A 23,453-nucleotide genomic window follows, 5' to 3' on the forward strand; every position below is an offset into this window, starting at 1 on the left:
TGATATTTAAAGGTCGCTAAGCTAAGTAAAAAACTATATTATCTACTTAGATCAGTATCAACCTATATCAAAAGTAAATCAATCAAATATACCATGTGTCATACCTGTCTATAGAATCAGTCTGAAGAGTTTTATCATGATCCAAAAATAATCTTGCATCTAGATCTTTATTTTTAAGATAAATTTCTTCGTATCGTTTAGACAGACTTTCAACCTCAAAAGAAAAATCACTGACAATTATCCTTCACATGTCATTACATCTCTCAGCACACAGAGGCACAGATTTCATTAAATAATTTTTGTACAATATACATTTAATTTTACAGTATAGACTGAGTTCACATGCAATATAAATAAGGTCTATCTAAAAGTGAAGTACAGAAAATTGCAACATTTTTTCAACTTTGATTTCAGGTCTGTTTCATGCATACAACACATTTATTAGAATTTTATGTAGAAAAAGATAGCCAATGCTACAAAACAGCACCCAAGATAAAAATAGGTATTATTATAACCGCTTTACTGCTAGGATTCTCCAAACATCCCATATATGCTTTACTTTTTCATCTTTTTCTTTTTTTTTTCATCTTTTGCTCTTTTGCCCAGGCTAGAGTGCGGTGCCATGATCTCAGTTCATTGCAACCTCCGCCTCCCACATCCAAATGATTCTCCTGCCTCAGCTTCCCAAGTAGCTGGGATTATAGGTGTCTACTGCCACACCCGGCTAATTTTGTATTTTTAGTAGAGATGGAGTTTCACCATGTTGGCCAGGCTAGTCTCCAACTCCTGAACTCAGGTGATCCACCCACCTCGGCCTCCCAAAGTGCTAGATTATGGGCGTGAGCCACTGGGTCCAGCCTACTTCTAATCTTTTATGTTTATCAATATAAAATATTTTTTCAAACATTGTTGCAAATCCTCTTGATTACATATTCTGTCAATGTTTTCTAAACTCTTTGGTTCACTCCAGTACCCTTCAGTTAAGTATCTTGGGCAAGAGAATTAGCTCAATTTATCAGTCCAACTGACACACTTGTACAATTTATTCCCAATCTTAAACACTTTTTCAATTGCTAGAATTTGTAAATCTTTCATCAGTTCTGATACAGGATTTTCTAATCATACTTTAAAAACCAATGCCCAAGAGAAAACTATTGGCATGCCTTCTACTGTGACTTTTAATGCCAAAGTGATTCCAACCTGAGAGAAGTAAAATTGCATTCTAAAAAGATAAGGAAGAAACACAATTAAATGCAAACTTTTCATTAATATTCATAAATGTATTAGAACAGTAATCCATGCTTGATAAAGTTTAATCATTATTCCTGCTCTACCTAAATGAGGTACTAATTATCAGTCATCTACTGATTGGCTGTATTATGTGAAATATTGGAGAAAAAGCAAAATTACTCTTAAGATTTATATTAAAATTGTAATCATTTTAAAGAAAAAAAAAGATTGCCACAAAAGATTTTAAAGTTACAAACAGACTATTTTTTGGTACCAAAAGTGGTAACAAGACTCATTGATATGACATTTGGTCCCTTCTTGCCTCTTCAGTACCATATTTTAACTGTTCTGCCCTGTATCCAAATCTTAATGAATTACTTAGAGTTCACTGATCAGACCATACTCACATCACTGCACCTTTGAATTTACAATGTCCAACCCCTGGAAATGTTATTCCTGTAAGGCTTACTCAGTTCTAAAATCACATCACCTCTAAACTATTTTCCACAAAACCTATCTGCCCCAGTTTGGATTAGGTAGCTCTCCTTTGAAATATCACAGAACTCTGTGCATACTTTTATCACACTCTTGTAGACTCCTGTAATATTCTATTTCTTTGTCAGCCTCTCCCACTAACACTTTAAGGACAGTGACTAAGTGTGAAATCTCTGTATCTATAGTATCTAACACATGCCTTACATAAATTAAGCATTCAAAAAATATTTGAATTAATCAATTAATTCAAAAACTAGCTATCAATTCAGGTCATAGAATTAGCTGTCCAGCTATTTCATTTCATGCCTTTTGGTCACAGTGACTAATACAAGGTGCTTCTAAAACACTGGTTTATTCTTCATCATTTATCACAGCATCCTTTTCTCCACATATTTCACCTTACCATGCAAAGCTCTCAGTTATTCTGTCCTCACTGGAAAGACATTTGTAGCAAAATGCGAAACAAAACAGATAGTTGAATGGAATATCACTAAGGTAAAGCACTTCTGTAATAATCACAGGCATTTCAACAAATACATTTGTATTTTCAATTAAGTAGTTCTTAAAAATCCTCAAAAGAGATGGTCCACAACACAGTAATGTCGATAATGTTGATGGCATTAATTGTGGATCCTACACTTAATTATGCTTACCAAAGCAAATTTAACTGTGTATATTTAGCTATTAATATTTAACTATTTAATGGCATTTAGAAATTTAAAAGTCTATACTTTGATTTTTGAAAAAAATTCAATAAAGATTGATTTATAGTACAAATCACAAAATGATGCTACTACATTTGATTATATACTCAATAGCTTTTTGTTACAACACAAAAGTTAGTTTCACCACAATTCTACTTGGCTAGATTCTTCTTGGGCAAAAAAAATTCTGATATACAGTAAACTGATCTAAGAAAGTTAGACAATTATCCCCCCTCTACAGTCTCAAAACATTAATATTTTATTAAATTTGCTTTCAGGTTACCTCTGGAAGTCCATTAGATGTTACAAGTCCAAGAGAATTCATAAAAGGTATAAAATTTTTGAAATAAACATTTTTCACCTGAAAAAGATGAAGTTACAATATGATCATTAAAATTAAAAAAAACTAATCTGTCACTATTAACGCTTGAATGAAAGTGTTAACTAACATTTGATCAATGACATCCATTCAAGATAGTGTAATATTTATAATTAATTCAATTATTTACTTTTTAATGTATATGAAGGTAGTAGAAAGCTGTTAAAAGAAATGGGATTTATAAGAAGAGAATCCATTGAAACCAATTTCGATATTCCATGTTTAACAAATGATCAAAAGACAGGACACAAAAAAATTAAGCAACTTGACCGATGGCAGAGTTTGAATTAAAATCCAATCTGTCTACCATCAAAGCCAACGCTCTTTTCACTTTTCTACATTGCCTCTGATTTCTCTCTCTAGTGTATTTTTGGACATTTCACTCATAGGTCATCTGAAATCTGCTCAGGAAATATCAAGTCAATTTTTAAGCATACATTTAAGAAAATAATTTCACACCCAAAATTAAATACCCAATAATTCATTTCAAATCCAAGTAATTCTATTTAGTGGTATCTTATGATAGAGAAAACTTCTTAATTTTCATGTACTTAAATTTATTAATTGTTTCCTTTATAGGCTGTGGGTTTTGTGACCTGATTAAGAAATATTTACCTACTCTTTGATAATAAAACATTGTTTTCTATCAAAAATTAAAAATAAAAATGTTTTGTAGGAGTATATATGGTTACATGCAAAAGCACCCTATACTTAACATGGATCTTTAAAAAATCATATATACACACTCAAAAAACCTGGAGTTATATTCCTGGCCATTTTATATTTGCAATTTGTTAACAGAATTTTAAACAATTTGCTTTTCTTTATTTATCTTCTTTTTCCAGACTTGGAGTCTACATTTACTAAGGTGGGAATAACTTAGTATCAGTTCCTACCTCTATTTCCCAAATAAGTTATAAGAATTAAGCCTCTGAAATACTTATTAGTCTTGTTTCCTAGTTAACTCCCATTTACCTCGAATATTTATAAAGTGAATAGTTCTAATTAACCAATTAGCATGACTAACCACGTTATATAACCATAACCTAACCAATTAATCATATATTAGCTATGTAAACCATAAATTATATATAAGCCGTATATATCATAAATTAACCAATCAGAATTACTAACCAATAGTTATATAACCATAAGTACAATATGTAGTCAATCAAGTGTCAATTAAAATACCACCTTTAACTGAGTTAAGTTTTTAATTGACTGTACTTTAAAAATCATAACTAAGAAGATTCTAAATTATAAGAAATTATTTAAAATGAAGAGCAGAAAAGTGGTATATTCCTAATTTTAAAAATAAAAATTTTCAAGTAGTTCTGAAATCCAGATTATTAACAACCAGGAAACAGAAAACTACATTTACTACTATTCATTGTCTTACAAATAAGCAATAAAACCGGAGTAAAAAGAAATATTTCAACTACATTTGTCAGCTTATTTGCAAAGATAATTTGTAATTTAGAAAAGAAAGCATATATATTTATGTGTATATAAGTATATTTATATGTACTATCAATATTTCTACATAATAAATATTTTCTTTTCCAGAATTTCTTTTTTAGAATATATAAAGTTGATATATTTATATCTATACACAGTTGAGTCTTGAACAATGTGAACAATGCAGGGGTTAAATGTGTCAACCCCCCCATGCAGTAAAAAATATGTGTATAACTTTTTTACTTTTTATTATTTTTTTTAGAGACAGGGTCTCTCCATATTGCCCAGGCTGGAGTGTAGTGGCTGTTCACAGGTGTCATCACATGCATTACAGTTTTGAACTCTTGGGCTCAAGCCATCCTTCCACCTCAGGCTCCCAAGTAGTTGAGACTACAGGCCTATGGATTACTTTTGAGTACCCATAATTTAACTAACAGCCTGCTGTTGACTGGAAGCCAATCAATGACAAAGATTCAATACACATAGATTTTGTATATGTACTATATATACATACTATTTATACCATCTTCTTTTGATAGAGAAAAGAAAGTATCATGAAAATTGTGAGAAAATACATTTACAGCAAGTTAATGTAATCTGTTAATAAAAATCATCTGTCTGAAACAGCAGGCAACTGCAGCTACAGACCTCAATCTACAGTACATATCAAGCAATTTAACTTTTTCTTGTAATGTCATGATTTTTCTCTGCTTCTTTCGAGTTCTTCCAGCATCACTAGTGCAACTCCTTATGGGTCCCACGGTGTTATTCAAAGTTTATGGTATTGCACTAAACATGATAAAAAATAGTGAGAACCTCAAGAGTTCACTTTATATTGCAATATGCAATTTACTGGAGAGATGAACTGCTCACATGGAGATGACTAGTGTCACATGGTAGCCTTTAAAGTGGATACAACACTTCAGCTTACTGCAATAGCAACAAGCTACAAAATTATTACAATAGTACAATATAGACTAGTTAATTTTATGACTAATTGCATCTTTATGTTCGTTCACATTTCTCATGATTGCAAATGGCACCATGTACAGTCTGTGTTTGTGTAAGTTTTGATAAATTTTAACCTTTTATAATAGATTTGTATTTATTTTATGGTATAGTAAATTATGAAATAAACTAGTATCTACATATATTTTCTGCATTTATGATATGCCTTTTTCTTCATTTTTTTCAGTATTTCTAGGCTACATCATTTGTGGCAAATTTTTTCAAATTATTGCAAATCTCCAAAAATTTTTCTAGTATATGTAATTAAATAAACCTGTGTATAAGGGGACCAATGCAGTTCAAATCTGTGTTGTTCAAGAGTCAACTGCATATTTGTTGAAATTAGTAAGCTATAGTGCTAAAACTATGACATATCTTTATAAATCATTCTAATACTTCTTAAACTAGATTTTGGGACCACACTCCCATTCTTTCCCAGTGTTGACAGAGAAATTTCAAAGATGTAACATTTTTTTTTTTTTTTTTTTTACTGCTGTCTGTGGTAGTAATTGTGGACAATACAACAAACTGAGAAAAACTGTATGGTAAGAAGGAAAGAAGCACTAATACCCGATGTCCCAAAGTCTAACGTAGACTCTGTTGTTAATGAGCTATCAGTCCCTGGAAGCTTGTTTACTCATTATAAAAAGGAGATTGAACACATTATTTGTAAGATTCCTTCTAACATCCAGATTATATGAACAAGATAAGTAATTCCTGGGTATTCACATATATTCTCCAGCAGTCATTATGTGCTGTAATATTTAGAAAGAGTAATTATAGAAGGCCAAACAGAAATTTAATGTTGGTATCACTTATCACTAAACCAAAACAGTAGAGCACTAGAGTTTTCTAAGCAGGGCTTTTTTTGTTTGTTTGATTGTTTGTTTGTTTGTTTGTTTGTTTGTTTTTAGAGACACAGTCTCACTCTGGCACCCAGGCTGGATTACAGTGGTGCCGTCATAACTCACTGTACGCTCAAACTTCTGGGCTCAAGGAATACTCTTGCCTCAGTCTCCCAAGTAGCTGGGACTACAGGCACACACCACCATACCCAGCTAATTTTTTTTTAATATATATTTTGTAGAGACGGAGTCTTGCTATGTTGCTCAGGCTGGTCTAGAACTCCTGGCCTCAAGAAATCCTCCCACTTCAGCCTCCCAAAAGGCTGGGATTACAGGTATGAGTCACCACATTCAGCCTTGGCAGGGTATTTTAAAACATTAGGGGTATCAGTAACCTCAGAAGAATTAAAAAACAACTACATTTGAAAACAAGTGTCTTGATTATATACTTTTCAGTAATTCCAGAGTGAGGGAGCTACTCTCTTTCAAATCAAAGTAACTAAATTTTTTCTAAATATTTTGCAACTGCAAAAGAGTTAGCACTAACTACAAAAAAATATGCTCATCGCAAAAGAAGTAAATACTGTTAGGGAGAACTTACATTTAAATCTACTTTGTTTTAAAGAAATCATAAAGTCAAATTACCTCATCTATATTACATTCATGTTCTTTACAGAGAACTTCAATAATTCTTGTATCATTTTCTAGTTGTTTGGCTATCCGTGCACTCCTGTTCTGACCTCGCCTGGGTGTTCGAGGTGAACCATTAACGGGTATAACAGCTGTTTCTGTAAAAAGGGTAAATTAGATAAGAACAATTGTACATTCTATTGTATAAAATAATAAAGTATTCTAACTATAACCTAGGTCAAAAATAATCTTGGTAACATTCTATTACTTTTACTTATTTGGTTTCATTAGAAGGATAGTAATCTCATCTATATCTACTAGGAATTAGGTACTAATATTAGTATTTGCCATCCCTCTTCTCCTCTGCTCCCAAATAGCCCAAAAAGAACTGGGTAAAATACAGTCTCATAAACAAATACAAAGAGAAGGCGTGGAAATAGCCAACTTTCAAACTAAATCTAAGTGTATCTTAGTCTGCAGAAGGAAAAAAATGTGGTCTATCTTAGAGTCTTAAAAACAGTTAGCAAATATTTCCGAATTCAATTTATAAACATAGCATGAAAACAATATTTTAAGTTTTAGTGAATTATGATGTCTTTAAAAGATAGGTATAAAATATATTATAGTAAATATAGCAATATGATAATAAGCCATGATTTTTAAAAAATCTCCTGGATTATTTTAAGCTTTCCCAATCCAAACTAAATACATGTTCAGCTATTAAAAATATTACAGATGATTAAGTATAAAAAGTATGTACTGCCTCTGGATCCAACCAACAACTTACAAAAATTTGAGAGGACAGAGGAATATGTTAAACTATAATGCAGAATATGATCAGCAAAAACCACACTGTGGGAAACTCAAGACAATCTGATTATTTAAAAAATAAATTATAAGGAGAAAAAGAAAAAAAGAATGGAAGAGGAACTTTTTTTTTTTTTGAGACGGAGTTTTGCTCCTGTTACCCAGACTGGAGTGCAATGGTGCGATCTCGGCTCACCGCAACCTCCGCCTCCTGGGTTCAGGCAATTCTCCTGCCTCAGCCTCCTGAGTAGCTGGGATTACAGGCACGCGCCACCATGCCCAGCTAATTTTTTGTAGTTTTAGTAGAGACGGGGTTTCACCATGTTGACCAGGATGGTCTTGATCTCTTGACCTCGTGATCCACCCGCCTCAGCCTCCCAAAGTGCTGGGATTACAGGCGTGAGCCACCACGCCCGGCCAGGAACTTTTAAAAGAGTTTTTAAAACATATCAACCAATCACAAAGTATAAATCTTATTTAGAGTCTGATTCAACCTATAAAAAAAATTTAAATTATTTTTACAAGAAAATCTGAGCACTTTCTATATATCCAGTAATATTAACGAGTCACTATTTATTGATTTTTAGGTGTGATAAACAGCAGTGTAATTATGCTTTTTTAAAAAGTATTTTTTACGGATACATGCTGAGATGTACAAGGATGAAATGGTATGCAAAGATGTGCTTCAAAATAATACAGCTGGGGGAACTGAGCAGGCAATAGGGAACAGATTAACTGTAAGTTATCTGCTGAAGTTATGTGATAAGTACATGAAGGTTTATTTTACTACTGTCTATTTTTGTATTCATTTGAAATTCTCTACAATAAAAGTTAATTAACAATTACCATATTCAGTCAGTTCAATAATACCTCATGCTAATTTCTCTTAAACAGAGCACTTAGAGAATTCAAATGTACATTTGAATTATCTGAAACAACAAAGATTGTCAACCTAAAGTAATATTCAACATCAACTTACTAAAGTTATAAAATTGAAAAAAAGTGGGGAAAGGGTACATAAAGTAAATTTATAAAATTCAGGAGAAAATTTGAAGCATATTTATTGTTTTGCACATATAACTTTTTTATTTTTCTTTGCATGTGGTTTCTGACAAATGAAGGTTTCTGCCTTCTTTGCCAAGCTATGTTCAACATATTTTCAAAATTCTGCTCCAGCCTTCATTTTTCTACTAAATTCTTGTTCACAAAGTTTAATGAGTCTTCAGCCTTCTACCCATTTCAACAACACTTTGAAACTTCCATGTTACCCATTATTTTTAGCATTAGTACTTTCACCATTTCAGAAGCAAGGAATTAGTTTGAATTTAGGTAAGTTACATTTTTTTGTATATAATAAGTGACTTTGAAATCTTACTCTTGAGGCCATGAAAAGAAGCAATTCTAGGCTAAGAGAAATATATACCTTACTCATTCTTGCCTAATGCTATCTAATTATATTAGCAAGTTATTTTTATTTAAATATACTTCCCGTCTCATCATCCATTGAAATAGTATGAGTTATAGTTTATATAAAAAAAGCATAGTTATTATAATACCCACTAGTAATAAAAACTTAATTAAGCTGTTCCTATAAAGTAGGCCACTCTTTCCCATGCAATTTCATTTGTATCTTTTTCTTGTCTCTTGCTTTTCTTTACTGGGAATGCCCTCCCCCAACATCTTTACTGAGAATGCCCTTCCCCAGTCCTAACCACTCTTCCAGGCTAATTTCAAATACCACTTCTTTTATTTGGTATTCTTTGGTCTTCCACAGCTGGAACACTTTCTTGTCTCCGGAACCTCCACAGCATTTGTTGTATTTTGACCCAGACCCAGACCACTTTGTATCATATACTCTAATCATTTGTTTACATGTCTTATCTTTCCTTCAATAACTTACACTACTTATGGGCAAAGTCCATGTCTGATTTACTTTTTTATCATCCTCTCAGCATTAGAACCATGTTTGGTACCCTCTAGGTATTCAATAAGCAACTGCTGAATGAGAAAGTAAAAGGGGAATAAATTAAATACTTACTATATGGTTCTTTGAGCAACACAGGAGGTGAGAGTTTAATAAAATAGTCAAGGACACATAGCATTAACTGAAATGAAATCACCAGATCATCTTCCATTTGTAATACTTCCCCTGAAAATAAAAAAAAAAAAAAATTACATTTTTAAAGGAAGTTAGAGATTCAGATCTTTGTATCAGAGAAAATTGTAGAGTATATCCATAAATTCATTCAATAATCACTATCAGCATGGTAAAGATTTTCCTTTTTTGTAAAAAAAAAAAAAAATCTGTTTTAAAAGGTATAAAAGATATAAAATAGAAATATTTAAAGTTACAAAATTATAAAGCAAGTGTTAAGTCTACTCTGAGAATTTTACATTTAAGTATTTCTATAATAATTCTTTAAGTCTTAGACTGGATATAACTGAATTGTAGATGGTAAAGGAAATTTGATGTGTTATTTGTTTTTAAATAATTAAAAGGGTCAATTTTTTAAAATAATTCTTTTAACTATGACTCTCTTAAGGTAGCCAAAATAATAATAATAATAATAATTTTTATGTCTAAAATTATAAATTTTGCTTTTTAAAATTTATTTCTAATTTTAAGAGTTATAGAATGTATTACTCTAGAGAAAGAGGCTAAAGTATGATAAATGCTAATCTTTAATTCTAATTTTATAATTTTTTTATATATAATATAGTTGTATATCTTATTTATAATATAATTAGAATTAAAATCTTTAATTACAATTTAATAAATAAGTATTGTATTTATTATATAAAATTACTAAGTTTATTAGAATTTATTTTAATTATTCCATTTATTCTCACTCTTAAAATTTTAAATTATTTATAAAATTGATTTTATTTTAATTATATCTAAACCTTATATATTTTTAATTTCAACCCCTCTAATATATCACAATAACCAAAACCATTAAGAAATAACAAAATATATAAATTTAAAGTAATCTATAAGATAATTGTTCAGAATAGAATCTTTAAAGTTAATAGAACATATACACAACTAGATGGCTATGAGAAAATAAATCAATTTAACAGATACCTGAGAAAACAAATAGTGTAGCTACATAAAACATACAAATCATGATAAAACACAGCTATTACACATTTGCTTATGGCTCCATGTTATACATTATTTTTAGAAGGAACTTCAAAAGTTGATTCACTTTCTATCTTCTGAGTACCTGACTACTAAACCAGTAATAATCTCAACAAACATTGAAAGTGCAGAAACTTTGTGAGAAAACAGACAACCCTGCATCTTTATAGGTTTTCTAGATCCAATGGTATGATGCAAAAAATATGTTTGCAATATATTCACAAATAAGTTATTTTAAAATACCATAATGGTAAAGAAAAATATCAAGGACTTCTAGGTAAAAACCATAGACTGAAGTCAAATGAAAGAATCTCTCTCAATTACATCTTTTGCTTTCAATTTATTAGGTATTGAAATGCTGGTACCACCAATACCAAATGGGAGAATGAGAGAGACTAACTCAAAGGGCATCCTCATCTTCTGCCTCTCTAACTTGGAGGGAGACACAGCTGATGAGAGAAGGGTAAAATGGAGGACACAAACAAGTATAGATTATTTTTTGACAACATAGACTCCAGCACACTGTTGAACTGGGAACAATTTGAATCCCAAAACAATCCTGCTATAGAAAAAAGATAAAACTGCCACTAGAAGTGTTCTGTTTTAAAGTTCATTCTTTGTGCTTTCCTGACCAAAATTATTTTATTGGAATTATTTATCATGAACAAATATCATTTTTATGAAAACAGCAACATCATTATTCTTCAAAAAAAGAAAGGAAGGAAAGATGGAATATTAGAAACACAAATGAAATAAAACATTTCAAAGGTTGTTTCTAGTACCAGAATTATAAGAACTTGCTAACAGTTAATAAGCCATGCAGAGAATGGGGGAAGGAGTACATTACTGAATAAAAATTGGGAAATTTAGTTCAAAGGAATGCCAATTTAAGTATTATATTTGAAATATTAGCATGTAATAAATATAATGAACTGACCTTTAGCTAATAAAAATGTGATCCAAGAAATTTTTAGCACCAATGCAGAATTTATTTCAGTAGATATCCTATTAAACAAATAAAAATCAGAAAAAAAAAATCAGAAGAAACGTATCACTGAAAGTTTTCAAAATATATCTTTTGAGTGTTATTTGTTGTGCCAAAAAAAAACTGACTTTAGTTAAATGCATAGTAGAATGCAGTCCATTTTAAATGCATAATTTACACCTGAATTTATCTCTATTCATTTAATGTTTCTATATCTTAAAATTCTAAGATATGCTATTTAGCCCACAGAATGGTATACATTCTTGACCATAGAAGCTGCAAAAAAAAAAAAAAAAAAATTTAAGAGAAAAAAGAATAGTACACATTTTGAGATGAAAATTTTGCAAAATATTGAGTATCTCAATTCTAATAAAAATATATAAAAGACATAGTATGCTGTAATAAACTTTGTTTCACATTACCTTAATATTTTTTGCTTTTTTTCTGATTAATTATCAACACTGCGAGCAGAAAGATTTGGATGACTTTAGTTTGCCAGTTTAACACTTTGCCTTGCTAATCTTCCCATAGACATTCACTTTTTGGAATTAATAGATTGATATCAATTAATCAGTAAATATTCAATTTCCCTTTATATTAATCATCTTCAATACTACTCCAATGGGATAGAAAAATCTCATGTACTACTCATTCTGTTTCCAAGAAAAAGCTCTGGAGCTCTACATGGGCATACTGTTAAAGTATGCATTATACATTTAAAATAATCATTTGGAAATTTTAATACCGATTTTTACATTTATTCTCACACACAAATTATGCTGATTCTTGGTTAATAAAGTGCCTGTAACAGACCCTCAATAAAGATTTATCAATGAATTTGCATTTTTCCCAGAGTTGGTGATATGTTGCCCTGAATCAATTTCCACCTTATTAGTTCTTCCTTATTGTATGAGGCATGTATTTTATACTATGTTCTTTGTGAGAAGATAATCTACACAGGAATTAAATCTATGGGCTTAATTTATGAAGTGGCCTGCTGTAATCAATCATACTAACCCTAACTATCAAGATGTTTGAGATTATTCCAGAAAAATCTTTTTTTTTTTAAGTGAAAAATTATCTGAACTACTTACGAACTGCTGGGTTGTGTCAAATATATAAGTTCACATGTCCTGAAAAGAAAAACATTATGACTTTTTTAAATGTTAACTTTTAACATTTTTTTTCATAATTTAGAAGTCATAATTTTCTCATGCTTTATTCATCTTCCTTTAAGAAGTATGCATTTTAAAAACAAAAAATGTACAGCTTTACAAAACAAAGTTCAAGTAGATTTTCCCAATTTATGACACTTCACATCACTGTAACATCTAATTATAGTAACTGAATTCCCTATATTCATTTGTAACACTGTATTTGGTTGGAATCCTAGATCAGGTCATTAAAACCTACTTAACTGGTAGTCATATATATTCATATAGTCTACCCTAAAATAAACAGGTTGGTATCACAGTTAATCCTCTCAATTATTCTTCAGAAAAAAAAAAAAAAAGTATAAATAAGATAGAAAAAACCCTGCTGATCTACCTGAGGTTAGTAAAGTTTACTCTAAATTATCTCATATGACTAGTCAATAAAAATTTTAAATCCCTTTTACAAAGGCCTGAGTGGCCTTTTGAGGCCAAATCAGACTGTTACTCCCTAGTTTAAAATCATTCAAGGAGTTTCCACTGCCCTAGGGGCAAAGTCCAAGATTACTATCAATCTGATCCCTTACTACCTTTCAGCCATTAGCAATATCAAAGTACATCCTGATATTACTGCTTTGGCTTTGGACACATGCAATCTCTAAGATGCTCACTCCCAGTTCTCACTCATTTTGCTTGGTGAATTCCTATTTTTCCTGTAAACCCTAATCAGACATTGCCTTCTATAGCTTTTTTTTTTCTCCGACCAAAATCACCACTAAAGCTACCCTTCACCCTTAAACGTATACAATGTAATGCTTGTCCACTATATAATTTCTGCTTCTTACAACAGAAACAAATATTCAAGCAGATTCTTGATCTCAGACAGCAGAGCAAACAACTTGGAAGTATCCAGAGAAAATTACTACAGCAGGAAAAAAAAATCAGAACTGTACCCTAAATCACTCCTACCAACTAGCCCCAAAATTTTTAATCTAGAAAAAAAACCTGATGATTATGGATTTTGAAGTACTAGTATGTATAGAATACTCATTAAAATTGGCTGAAAGAAGTTTTTGCTTGTTTTGTTTATTAGAGAGGTAACACATCCTCCTTACAAATGTTAAGTTACTCATATAAAACTTAGGTTGACATTTTGGTAAACTTCTCTCCAGTCATTTCATTCTATGCATTAGTGGTCTAGGTTTCTTCCTTACACACAGTTATAATCAGAGTACATCCTGCTGTATTTATTTAACATTAGAACTTTCCAATATTGTCATTATTCTTTATCAAATTTTATATTTATAATATTTTATGTTTAGATATGTTTAATATTTATTGTCTAACTTCAGTTGTGAATATACAGTTGTTTCCAATTTTTTAGGGGTCTAAGTAATACTGTGACAAAAAAAATCTAAAGCTACATTATATTTAGGATCATATTAAAATAAGCTCCCAGATATGAATTAAAAGATTGTAAACAAACTTAAAGAATAGAAAAAAATTTAGAAAGTCATGATTAGGTAAATTTTAAAAGAGACACACACACACACACACACACATGTATAATATTCTACTCAATGTAAAACCATACCTAATGGAAAGAAACATTCTAAAATATAAAGAGTGATTATCTACAGTGTTGACATTTGGTCAATTCATATTTTATTTATGCCTTTCTGTGGTTTCCAAGAATTCTATAATTCTATAATTATAATTATAATTCTATAATTCTATAAAGTTCATTTTTGTTATACAGATTATTTAGATAATTCATCTCCATTAATAATTTTTTAAAATTCCCCTTTTTTCCTGTGCAAAAAGCTTCTATTCTCTTCAAGAAAGGACCGGGGACTGGGCACAGTGGCTCACACCGGTAATCCCAGCACTTTGGGAGCCCAAGGCAGGCAGATCAGGAGATCAGGAGTTCAAGACTAGCCTGGCCAGCATGGTAAAACCCCATCTCTACTAAAAATACGAAAAATCATCTGAGAATGGTGGTGCATGCCCATAGTCCCAGCTACTCAGGAGGCTGAGGCAGGATAATTGCTTGAACCCAGAAGGCGGAGGTTGCAGTGAGCCAAGATAGTGCCACTGCATTCCAGCCTGGGCAACAGAGCAAGACTCTGTCTCATAAATAAATAAATGGCCAATGCTATCATATTGTAATTAAAACCAGAAACAAGAAAAGACATTCCTTCAAAAACCCTAGGCCTTTGAGTTTTTTCTCTAATTTTCTCATCCTCCATCACAGTTGTGAAGTTTTAGGGACCAAAACAAAGAAAAAGGAAAGGGGGTGGGGGGAAAGAGGCATCCTCCTAAGAAGATGCTTCTTTCCACCTCTATGTCCATCCTCATGCTCTCGGGTATCCAAGGACACGCCTCTTTTTCCCTTCTCCCTTTACCATGCTATTACACAATTGCTTATTTAACTAACACAGTAACTTTCATATTCTCTTAACCTCAAATGAAATGAGCTCCAAAACAAACATGATAACAGATATATGCCAAATTAAGGGCTGTAACATTTGGGTTAGGGGACTACAGTTTTAATGAAAAGTATAGAAAAAACTTAACCTAAGCATATTAATTATGCTCCTACTTGAACCGTAATGGCAAAAAGTCCTCTAAGCCACCATTGGGAGTATAAATCATTACTTCATAGTACAGGTTGCATATACCTTCCATTGCCGGTGTTTTCCCATTCCAAACTAAATAACACTATTAGGAAGAAATTTAAATTTACATTACCATTCTATTCATGACCAGAAGTTTTCTGGCAAAGAAGGCTAAAATGGGAGCTAAGCTTAAAGTTTTTAAAAAACAAATGGAAGACATGAAAGGATAGTAAAATGGTTAATTTTGCAGGAAGCATTCAGAATGCATACTACTGGATAAACAAGAAAGCTAAGAATTAATAGGCTAACATTAAAAGGGACAACTAAGAATTAATAATAACTTCACTAAACAGATTAAATAATTCCCAGAATGTAAGTATGAACAATGACATAAAAAATTAAGAGTGTAACCCTAATAAAAGGTTTACTCTACCTTTCTAATTTGCTGAAGAGTGCCAACAATACATTATACTTCTTCAACAGTCTTGACATAGCATTATCAACTTTGGTACTGGTATCAATTTCTTTTAGTAAGTCAAAGAATTTAAAGACACTACAAAGGAAAGAATAGAAAAAAGTAAATCAGTAACCTTAATATTTTGTTTTATTTCATTTTCAAATCATAGACATTTGAATTCAAAGATTACCTCTATATCAAATCACTACTATATCCTTTGGAAGGAATTACTTTTTGCAAAAAAAAAATTAGTCTTCAACTCACACGCCTATTATCTATGTACCTATGCTTATATCTATTTATCATTGAGAATATAAGAAAATGAAGGGTCACAAAGAGATATGTATGTATTTATTCTATATCTGTCTATATATTTAAAAAAAACATGAGTTCACATCCATTTATCCAAATTCAATATAAGACCATATGCTTCATTTTAGTGTTTCCCTTATAACTCTTCTTTGACAGTGGGAAACCTGGAACCCATTCATCTTTAGTTTAGTTTACTTACTCGTTTAAACAATCCCCCTGTAAGTAACCATCTTCCATCTCCAAAGCCATCCCCTCTCCCATGTGAGCACTTTTCTGTTCTGCTCAGAACTGACTCCCTATTCTGGTCTTACCCCACGCCTTAGCATAAATACATTCCTCACCATGGTAGGGCTCTGACTCCCCACAGCAGACTGCCCTCCTCATCTCTCTTGTGCTCTGACTACCTGCACCAGCTGCCTGCACACCCTGCTTAGTCTCTGACACTGCACACAAGGCAGCCACATCAGGTTGCCCCCATATAAAGGATGCCCTCCTTAGTCTACTTTGACTCTAACATCTTGCTCTGGGCCCTGCGGCACCCTCCTGCCAGAGATGCACACCAAAATGCATACTTTATTTGCCCCACCAATGATTTTAGAATTGAATTATTTTGGAAAAGGAAAGTTTATTTAAAATTTTTAAGTAGTTTAAATAATAACTTTGTCATTCTTTGTTACTATTTTCCATAAAAATTAACCTATTTGAAACATCAAAACATACATTTTCCAATAGGACATTAAAGATAGCAATCATCAACTACATCTCACATGCTAATTTCTAATCATGAAGTTTGTATAAGGAATTATACCAAACCAGCTAAGTGAACCAAAAGATAGTCACCTGACCCATCCATAGGCTGTCCAGCAACCAATGAGTTATAGCCCTCACTCAAAAAATGGGCTGGACCAATCAGACACTTATCTTAAGAACTAGGAAAATAAAAGCTTCAGCTAATCAGCAGGGGAACCAAAAGGTTATTAAAGGATTGGGGGAGCTATGACAAGCTATGTGGAAAAGCAAATAAAGAAGGAGTAGAAATGACAAAGAACAGAAGATAAGCATGTTGATTAGAAGAGAAAAAGAGAAAGGAACAAATGTGCAGATATATCCAGAGAAAAAGAAATCAGCCTCAGAATAGCATTTATTAAACAACTACTCTCAGTTCCAGTTTTTATGACGTATATGGCAATACCTGTCCTTAGATTACCATGACAACTGTAAATTGTTCCAACAAAGCCTTTATTCAAGGGAAACTTTAGGGAAGAAAAGAAGGAAAAAAGAGAAGCTGTGAGTACTTGTGGTGTTGCAGGTATCGACTCTATGCACTATTTATTTCTATTATTTTGTATATTTATGAATAACAAGGCTTTTGTTTCCACATTTTTAGATGTAGCAAAAAAAGTATTACAAAAATGCAACAATTTAACCTCACTTAAATAAAACATCAATTATGTTTAATTCTAGATATCTTTATTCAAGGAAAAACATAATTACCTATTTGGTAAAAATATATACTGTTGCATTTTTGTACATATGTTGCAAAGAAAATGACTGAAAGGTCCTGGATGCTTTCTGAAGATAAAGTTCATACATTATTGAAAACAAATTAATAAACTCTTCTTATAAGGCTTATAAGCTCAACAACAAGCACCTATTAAGTAATTATTGGCTCAAGTATTGGAGCATGTTCATATCAATATATAATCTGAAAAAAATATATTTAATTATAATACCCTCTATATTAAAACAATCTTAAACTTTAATAAATCTTACCTAAATCCCTTTAAGATAAACTCAAACTACTTATATAAGAGTTTTCATATAAAACAAGCCTATTTTGTAAATCTTTGCTTTTCTGTTCACTTTATTAACAGCCAAAATTAAGAAAGCTTACACATGAATAGTGAGAGACCCAATGAATTTTTTTTCCAGGAGGCAAACTGCTGCATCTTAAATACAGCATAAATACACTTTCATAAGGGCTCCATGAGAGAATGACAGTTCACTATTTGACCCAAGTTCTTTATGATTTACTTAATTTTAGCATTTCTCACTAATTCACTGGTCTATTAAGAGGAAAGTCCAGAATTCATTTCCTTTTATGGCAGAGGCTTACACTTATACAAGAAACTTTACCTGATTTCAATGCTTTTCTGTAGTTCAGTAAAAGTGAATGGCATCTCATCTAGGTCAACTGCTGCAATAAAGATACAGATTCCCCACAGTTCCTTTTTCTTTTGAATATAACCTCCCTGGGAACAAAAAATAAAGATCAAATATTTCATTAAATAATTCACACACTGGAAACTGTGTTAAAACTACATTATAACTGATTTTTTCTTATTCAGCATACAAAATAAATGTTCATAATACTTAGTAAATATTTGTAACACATCCTTCTGATGGCATATAATATTTGAAAGCATTTCACTTCACACTAATAACAAACATTTGAATTTTATATTGTAAGGCAAAAAAGTACTAGAAAGATCAAATAATTAAATAAGTTATGGTGGAAACTTCAGGGATCAGTCAATTCCTCAAAATAGTTTCAGTTTTCAATAACCCAATGTCATCAAAGCCAAGAGATTTAGAGTCCATAACATATAATTCGTTTGAAAAAAACAAGCCCACATTCTTATTTGCTTATTCTTTCCTTGCTCTAATTCATTTATTTCTTTTATCAATTTATTCATTCAAGTATTTTTTAACCTTGTATGTCATGTTTCAGTTTCTTAACTGCCTTCTTTGTAAAACAGAAATAATACATAACCTGTTTTGTAAGAATTAAATGAAATGATATTTATAAAGCCTTAGGCATAGCATAAACCATATAGTTAGTTCTTAATGAGTGATGGCTACCATTATCACTAGAGTACTTTTTCAGTAACATTAGAATACATTTTTTCCCGACAATATATACCACCTCTAAATATTAAATTTTATAGGTAAAATTTGGATTATATTAAGTGGGAAACAAAAGAGATGTCAAATTAATGTTCATTAAATAGCTGGACCTATTTATTTAAACTGGAGATTACAATAGAGCTGAAAAGCATATAATGCAATTTTACGTTGTTTTGAAAAGTCAGTTGCTCTGGATTACCAAATTTTACAGGTAATTAAATGTTTATCACCATCCAACTCTAAACTTTTTCTTAATTTTAGCTACTTGGGATGCAAGTATTTTAAAACTTAAATTACAATTATATACCAACTAGAATACTTAAAATGTAAAAGACTGACAACATCAAGGGCTGGTGAGGATGTAGTGCAATGGAACACTTAAACATCACTGTTGAAAATGTAAAAAGGCACAATTATTTTGGAAAACAAGTTTGGCAAGTTCTTATAAAGTTAAATATTCACGTTCCATAACACATAGCAATTCTATTCCCAGATATTCATACCCAAGAGAAATGAAAACATTATATGTAAATGTCCATTGCAGCTTCACTCATAATAGCCAAAAGCTACAAACAACTCAAATATTAAAAAAAAAAAGTTCATGGATAAATTGAGGTATATCCTTACAATGGAATGTTATCTGACAATAAAAAGGAAATGTCCTAATAAATATAACAACATAGATAAATTTCAAAATTATTACACTGAGAAAAAGCCAGACTCAAAAGGATGCACTGCATGATTCCTTTCCTATGAAATTCTAGAAAAGGCAAAACCAATCTTTAAAGTCAAAAAGTAGATCAGTAGTTGCCTGCAAAACAGAGGGGAGGTGTTGGGAAATGACAGCAAAGGGGAATGAAATAACTTTCTGGAGTCATCAAAAAGTTCCCTATCTTAATTGTGGTGATTACATAAGTGAATATGTCTGTTAAAATGTATTGAACTGTGCACTTAAAATTGGTATATTTTGTGTATGTAAATTATACCTCAATAAGTTTGATTTTGAAACTACATTACATACTTTCTGAAACTGAAGATACAAAGTTATACTGCTTCATTGTTGTGATGACTAAGTATATATATATTTTAATAAAATGAACCAACATTAACTTTTGTATTTGCATTTATGTTAATATGATCAATTTCTTGATAACTAATAAGATGTCAAAGGTTGTGTGTCTCTTTAATAAATAACCCCAACTACCATAGTCTTTGAATTTTTATGCTTATTTCTTATCATTTTGGTTTGTTTCTTTGCACTTAGGCTAGTACCTGTTGAACATACTCCTCACAATATATATCCTTTCATCAACTCCAGCCTTTTTTTCTCTCTCTCTCTTTTAAAGATTAGAAAGTGAAGTGAAAGTTGCTAAAATTTAGTATGTTGTTTATCCATTTTTTTAAAACAGCGAATTTTATTAGGACAGTTATTAGCCAAAACAATTAAACAGAGGATCACCTGATACAATAACATGCCTGAGCAAAATGTTCTACAAGTAGGTTCTGATTTTTAAGGCCCTGAAGAACTATGAGCAAAATGTGACCTTTACTTCAGATGTGGCTTATCTTTTTACTTCCTTTACAAGCATATTTCAAGAAACAGAAGTTTTTAATTTTGATTAAGCTCAATTTATTATTTTTTTTCTTTTATAGGTTATGCTTTCAGTGGTAGTATCTATGAACTCTGCCTAACCCAAGCTCATTAAGATTTTCTCCTTTGTCATTGTCTAGAAGTTTAAATCTATGCTTCATTTCTGGTTAGTTTTTATAAATTGCGTGAGGTAAAAATTGAAGTTCATTTTCTGTATATGGATACCCAATTGCTCCAGCATTATTTGTTGAGAAGAATATCCTTCCTCCATTACCTTTGCACTTCTGCAGAAAATGAACTTACAATATATTTTATATATGTGTGTGGGGGGGTCTACTTCTGGATTATCTGTTCTGTTCCACTGATCTCCTTGTCTTTTTTCACCAATATCATAATGTCTTCATTATTGTAGTTTCATATATTTTGTTTATTTTTAGTTGAATTTGATTCAAGATTTTTCAATCTAAAAAAGTCGTTGGATTCACTTCTTATTGTACAGATTAAAAATTAAAGACTAGAGAGTTAAGACTTGCTCAACACAACCAGTTAATTATCACAGACCCAAAACCCACATTTCCTAACATTTAATTTAGTAATCTTCCATTTAAGGGTTCTTCCTTATTACATTTCTATATTGATGTCCTTGACATTTTCGCTATTGAAATCCTTAGTCTCACTGCCCCTATCAAAAGTTCTGTCCTCTTAACTAGGGGTCTTGATTTCTATTTTACTGAGAAGGCTGAAGATGCAAAATATTAAAAACAAAACAAAACAAAACTAACCTCATATTCTTCTCCATATCAACTCCTTTTTTTTTTTTTTAGAAACCAAGTTTCACTTTTCTTGCCCAGGCTGGAGTGCAGCGGCACAATCTTGGCTCACTACAACCTCTGCCTCCCAGGTTCAAGTGATTCTCCTGCCTCAGCCTCCCAAGTAGCTGGGATTACAGGCACGCACTACTATGCCCAGCTAATTTTGCATTTTTAATACAGATAGGATTTCACCATGTTGTCCAGGCTGGTCTTGAACTCCTGACCTCAGGTGATCTGCCTGCCTTAGCCTCCCAAAATGCTGGGATTACAGGCATGAGCCACCATGCCCGCTCCCACATCAAATCATTTCTAATCATCGTATATTCGGGCTTTTCTCAAAATGTTTCTGCATCTTCATCTATAAATTCCTCTTCTCTTTTGACCTAGACAAATGGATATTCTCCTCCATTCTCAAATTAAAAACTCTAATACCACCCCTACTCCCTCCCATTTTAGATCACACTGCCTCTCATCTCCTTCAAGACCTAATGTATTAATTCCTTTCTCTGTCTTTTATAGTTTCTCTAACATTTCTCTCTCTCAAAGTTTCCCTTTGGCTACAGGGATGCTTGCAATATCTTTAAAAAAGAATAAATAACAAGGTCCCTCCATCCCTGGACCTTATCAATCTACTGACTTCACTACACATATACTCCCCATCACTATATACATACCTCTCATTGTTCCCACTATTCCCACACACACTCACCATGCACACTATCACAGTGCACACACACTGCACCCACTGAACACACACCCCTCTTGCCATACAAATACTATTTTACTGAGGCTATGCTCCAAGTCCTCAAAGATCTTGGCTTTCTAAGTCAAATGGCCTTTTTTGGTTTCATACAGAAAGACCTATATGCAGCATCTGACGTTGTTGCAATTTTTCTCCTTCGATCCACCTCCATGCAACTTTTTTCATTAGCTTTATTAAATGCCCTCACATCCTCATTCTCTTCTCTTTTTCTCTCACAAACTTTTCATGGAGTTTCTCAACCCCATGGGCTTTCTTCCCACCATTCTCTTTATTCCTTAGCACTCTCATCTATTCGTATAGCCCTCATCATCTCCTTATACAGGTGGTTCTCATATCTCATTCTGCTTTCCAGCCTGATTCCTCTTTAAAGCTCCAAGTCTCCTTTTCCAATAACAATTTGCAACCTAAAATCTGTAACTGATGTGTTTTCTTGAAAATTCAGATGAAAATTATGAAAAGGGCTCAGGATAGCACTGTAAAAATAGCTAAAACAGGTGGCTGGCAAGATGGCCAAATAGGAACAGCTCCGGTCTGCAGCCCCCAGCGAGATCAATGCAGAGGGCAGTTGATTTCTACATTTCCAACTGAAGTACCCAGTTCATCTCATTGGGACTGGCTAGAAAATGGGTGCAGCCCAAAACGGGTGAGCAGAAGCAGGTGGGGCGTCCCCTCACCTAGGAAGTGCAACGGGTTAGGGAACTCCCTCCGCCAGCCAGGGGAAGTCTTGAGGGACTGTGCCATGAAGAACAGTGCACTCCAGCCCAGATACTACACGTTTCCATGGTGTAGAATCCTTTCGCAACCCAAAGACCAGGAGATTCCCTCAGGTGCTTACACCACCAGGGCCCTGGGTTTCAAGCACAAAACTGGGCAGCAGTTTGGGCAGACACCTAGCTAGCTGCAGGAGTTTTTTCATATCCCAGTGGTGCCTGGAATGCCCCCTGGAAAGGGGGCTGAAGCCAGGGAGGCAAGTGGTTGAGCTCAGCAGATCCCACCCCCACAGAGTCCAGCAAGCTAAGATCCACTGTCTTGAAATTCTCACTGCCAGCACAGCAATATGAAGTACACCTGGGATGCTAAAGCTTGCTGGGGAAGGGACATCCACCATTACTGAGGCTTGAGTAGAGTAGACAGTTTTCCCCTCACGGTGTAAACAAAG

At 32.4% G+C, this 23,453-nt stretch overlaps 1 protein-coding gene across 2 annotated transcripts in view; it reads right to left on the minus strand.

Annotated features, from left to right (window-relative positions):
• RB1 (RB transcriptional corepressor 1) overlaps window positions 1-23,453 on the minus strand; it is a 165,947-nt gene that overhangs the window by 108,467 nt on the left and 34,027 nt on the right. For both annotated transcript variants that reach the window (XM_032294666.1, XM_032294665.1), the window contains exons 3-10: window positions 18,358-18,473; window positions 15,886-16,005; window positions 12,778-12,816; window positions 11,636-11,703; window positions 9,595-9,705; window positions 6,765-6,907; window positions 2,713-2,790; window positions 105-214 (exon numbers count right to left, since the gene is read on the minus strand). In XM_032294666.1, the coding sequence (XP_032150557.1) occupies window positions 105-214; window positions 2,713-2,790; window positions 6,765-6,907; window positions 9,595-9,705; window positions 11,636-11,703; window positions 12,778-12,816; window positions 15,886-16,005; window positions 18,358-18,473 (785 nt within the window). The remainder of the gene's footprint in view (window positions 1-104; window positions 215-2,712; window positions 2,791-6,764; window positions 6,908-9,594; window positions 9,706-11,635; window positions 11,704-12,777; window positions 12,817-15,885; window positions 16,006-18,357; window positions 18,474-23,453) is intronic.

This window comes from Sapajus apella, unplaced genomic scaffold, assembly GCF_009761245.1.
Source record: "Sapajus apella isolate SASKATOON/1434 unplaced genomic scaffold, GSC_monkey_1.0 scaffold32, whole genome shotgun sequence".
NCBI classification, from domain to species: domain Eukaryota; kingdom Metazoa; phylum Chordata; class Mammalia; order Primates; family Cebidae; genus Sapajus; species Sapajus apella.